General features: G+C 39.3%; 1 protein-coding gene across 1 annotated transcript; it reads right to left on the minus strand.

Annotated features, from left to right (window-relative positions):
• Positions 1 to 238: 238 nt before the first annotated feature.
• Positions 239 to 2,336, minus strand: SPCS1 (signal peptidase complex subunit 1). Its single transcript, XM_042452001.1, has 3 exons — positions 2,185 to 2,336; positions 1,346 to 1,432; positions 239 to 413 (listed from the first exon to the last, which is right to left on the minus strand). The coding sequence occupies exons 1-3, from the start codon at positions 2,314 to 2,316 to the stop codon at positions 291 to 293; spliced, it is 342 nt and encodes a 113-aa protein (XP_042307935.1). The 5' UTR covers positions 2,317 to 2,336; the 3' UTR covers positions 239 to 290.
• Between the last annotated feature and the right edge of the window lie 1,793 nt (positions 2,337 to 4,129).

Consider the following 4,129-nt stretch of genomic DNA (forward strand, 5'->3'; position numbering starts at 1 on the left):
GCTCAATTCAGATTTATGAGAAGAAATAACTCATCCTTTGGGACCAGTATGGCAAAACTGCTCAGATGCTTTTGATGGGTTGGATCCTCTGTTAATTTCCTCTGGTGGTAGTGGTGCAGAGTTCTCCTCAGAATGTTCTTACTAGCTTCACATTTGGCAACTTGCTTTGTACAAAGCCAAATTTCTGAACACTGTTAATCCCTCCACAGTAGGATAATAAATAAAAGAACTGAAGCAATAAATTTTAGAGCAAATTTAATGACAGAAAAAGATACAAGATACACTGCTTTTCAGTTTTTAGGGTGCCTTTTTACTTTTCTGTCTGCTGGCTTCTTATCGTCTGTTGCCACTTCCTGAACTGGGAGCCACTTCAGAGGATTACGACGGTATATGGGCCATGGAGGGAGTGTAAGCTGTAATATATTTCCAAGAAAGTTCAATACTGTTCCTTGAGTGACATCAACCTTTAACAATTTATGCAAAGCCAATGAAAACAAAAAATATTTCTATCTTTCCATGTTTTTACAGGCTGAGCATCCCTTATCCAAAATGCTTGGGACAAGAAGCATTCTGTATTTTGGAATACCTGTACAGGCAGCCCTCCATATTTATGGTTTAACATTCACAGATTTGATTATTTGCACATTTGCTTGTGCACTCTTGGCAAGAGGGGGCGGGGGGGGGGGAAGCCAAGTCCAGGACCAAAGCAGTTTGGAAAGGGTCCACACGCCATTCCTCCCTCCTCCTGTCCTACTCCTCCCAACAGGAGGGGCGAAAGCCAAGCCCAGGACCAGAGCAGTTTGGAAGGGTGTGCACGCTCCTCTTCTGTCTTGGGCTTTTAACACTCACATTTTTTTCACATTTGTGAAGATCTTGCATCCCTAACCCCCATGAATGTCAAGGGCAGACTGCATTGGAATATACATAATGAAACATAATGAGGCTAGAGAGAGACTAAGGATCCGTGAAATGGCAGGATATGTAATTTCTGCCATTTCTTAGATCTTCATTTTACTCTCCAGCCAGATCTCTTGCCAGCTTCAAATACAGTACAGCTATGTATTACACTACTTGTGTTGTAGCTCAGAAAATTTTGGAATTCTGGATGAGAGATGCTCAAGTATATGCAGAACAAGAGCAGGATAATGACCAACATAGAGAATTTTAAAAAAAACAAACCCAAAGCTAAAATAGTAATATGAAGACCAAAGATAAAGATTCAAATGCCTTGTATTATCTTATTGTGGGATGTGCTGTATTACAACCAATCTACTGCAGCCTTTACAGGACTCACTATTTTGATTACATTGCATATATTGTTTGCTACAGAAAGTAATATTCTTACCAGGCATGATAAAGCAAATCCAGCCATTACTATGTAAACTGTCCAGCCAAATTGTTCAGTGATGTATCCACAAATAAAGCCAATTACCTGCAACAAAATTAAAATATATCAAAGAAAATTCCAAGCTACTCTCCAGACCCATGTAAGAGAATGTAAAAGGCACTGTGTTAGATATAAACCTGATTAGGTTATGATTGAGTTTAACAGGATAGTTTCAAACTTTTACGGATAATCAATTTATACCTTTAGCTCCCATAGATCAAGGGATACCGCAATATAGACATGGGTTGGGTCCAAATTGCCCCTTCTGATGATGGAAGGGCCCCTTCCATTTACAGAATAGCTTGAGCAGACATTAGCAGGTAAAGCAAAAGTAAGGAAAATCAGAATATTATGATAAAGGAGGTTCTAATATATATCGAAAGAAGGGACTATGAAAAATTTATTATTGGGAAGGCAAGATGGAAAAAAAAAGGGAAGGGAATGAGGAGACATTTAAAATGACCAATAATCTCCTATCTCATGACTCCTGCCTCTGGACTCTGCTCATATGACTGTGGACTATTCCTATTCCTCTGCACCATCGAAAATACCCTTTCCATTCACAGAAAGGAGGGACATCTGGCAAAGGCTTCTGCTTCCTAACTTTCCCTCTTTTCTACTTCCCACAATCCCAGTCCCCCATGCCCTTAGAAGCAGCTTTTCATAGTGGTGCAGGGAAGAGATGAATCTGAATTGCCTCTATCTCTTCCTCCAGCAGAAACAACCTGCAATCAGAATTTCAGCTTATGTGTCACTTTCTGTAGATGCAGATGACATTTTTGTTTTGTTATACTTACGGCAGAGAAAAGAATTATTCCCTGAAAAATCTGCTCTGCTAGTTTCTGTCCTTTGTAGTCCTGTGGAAAGAAAGAAAGAAAAAAAGATTTGCTAGCACCGGTACTTTTCTGATAGTGTGATAGGTATGTCATGAATACCCTGACAAGTATTCATTTATAACAAATGTGAGTAGTCATATGTGGAGAGAGTATGTATTTCTGTCAAATGTAAAAGAAAAGGTAAAGAGGCGAGGAATAACAAGGGAGAATCAAGTTTGCTGCCAGATGCCACAGAGTGTTGCTAATACAGTTCAGTACCAGTTTCAGGATCTTCCTGGGTCTTTAGTGTGCTGCTACAGTTGCTACACCACCCAATGCCTGTTGTGCAGCATACAAATGTTAGGCAATACTGTTAAGCAGAAGCAGCTGGAAGAAGAATACAATCACAGCACTGCTAATCCTTTTGCGATGTTTTTAGCATCACCTGGCTATAGATCTTGCTACAAAATGGTATACACCTAGTTATTGCAGGTTTTAACAGTAGTTAGTTATCTTGCAAAGAACAGAGCGGGGTAGTTATGCTCTTGATGACAGGAGAAAAATTCTCCTCCACCTCAATGTGCTATTAATGTACTTTTTCTCTAGTGCTCTCTAGATTTTAAACCAATCAGTCCCAGCTAGAAGGAAGGCCTGTAGTCAGGAATGCTGGGAGCTGCAGTCCAAAATATGTGGAAGATGCCACATTAGAATATAGTTTCACATCACAAACTAGACTGGAAATTATTAAACATCAACATAAAACTATATTCTTTAACTGTGTTCAAAAAGTGCTATGAATATGAACCGCATGTAAAGTAATGACAGAGAAAGTACAAGGTGTGTGAAAACTATCTAAAATTTCAATTCTATATGTAACTGAAATTGTAAAGATAGTTTTTGGACACTATGTACAATATGGTAAAGATAATTGATAGTAACTAAACACACAAACATTTAGGCAAATGAAGTAACCTCAAAAGGAGAACGGACAAGGTTAATATACAATACATGAAACTATGTCACACTGAATCACTTCTGGGAAAACAGGGTAACACTATAAATAATGTTGTCGTGTGTCTTCAAGTTGTTTTTCACTATTGGGGACCCTGAGGTGAATTTATCCTGGGGTTTTGCTCTTGTGCAGAGGAGGTTTGCCATTGCCTTCCCCTGAGGCTGAGAGCCTGTGACTTCTTGCCCAGGGTCACCCAGGGGGATTCAAACCCTGGTCTCCAGAGTCACAGCCCAACCCTCGAACCACGAGACCAGGCTGGCCCATCAGCTTCATCACAAGGCTGCCATCCAGAGCAATCTTGAGCTCATCTGGAAGTACTTCTTTCTATAGGAATCCCACACTGGAACCATGCTTCAGAAGGGAGTATGTTTCCATAAGCACCTACTTGCAGTCTGTTTACAAACAGATTCTTGCCCATGTTTCTCCTCAATCTGAAGTATATAGAATTTTGTTCTTGGAAACAATATTTTAGCATCAATAGAACATCTCTAATAAATTTTACATGTTTAAAAGATATTTCACGGTTGAAACTAGTAACTGATCTGCAGGTTGATTGTGGCTGACTGGCTCCCCCTTTCTGGGACTGTTTTAGGTGTTAAATGGCCTTTTCTTTTAGCAACTTTCTTATTCATTACAAACCACTTCCTAGAAGGCATTGAAATCTTTTGCTTTATGGACTTAATCCAAGAAAGCTCATGCTCAAAGTGTCTCTAAAGTGCCACAAGACTCTCCCCCTTCTCCATTTTGATGAGATGAACATGTCTCTTCCTCAAAAATTACTGGCCATTCTTTTATTCTTGCACCTGGGTTTCAATGGTGAAACGTATGCTTTCAATCTTACTTTAAACTTATTTAATTTGCTTACAGAATGACTATGAGCATTTATTAAAGTCCCATTTTTATTGTTGTGTATTT

Source organism: Sceloporus undulatus, chromosome 2 (assembly GCF_019175285.1).
Source record: "Sceloporus undulatus isolate JIND9_A2432 ecotype Alabama chromosome 2, SceUnd_v1.1, whole genome shotgun sequence".
Taxonomy (NCBI): Eukaryota; Metazoa; Chordata; class Lepidosauria; order Squamata; family Phrynosomatidae; genus Sceloporus; species Sceloporus undulatus.

What these genes read in the sequence shown, in the direction of transcription:
- SPCS1 (XM_042452001.1), bottom strand. Translation starts at nt 2,316, where the DNA reads ATGACATACCTATCACACTATCAGAAAAGTACCGGTGCTAGCAAATCT. An exon ending in GAATAATTCTTTTCTCTGCC is followed by an intron (nt 1,433 to 2,184) that starts GTAAGTATAACA and finishes ATTTTGTTGCAG; the next exon opens with GTAATTGGCTTTATTTGTGG. An exon ending in GATTTGCTTTATCATGCCTG is followed by an intron (nt 414 to 1,345) that starts GTAAGAATATTA and finishes AATATATTACAG; the next exon opens with CTTACACTCCCTCCATGGCC.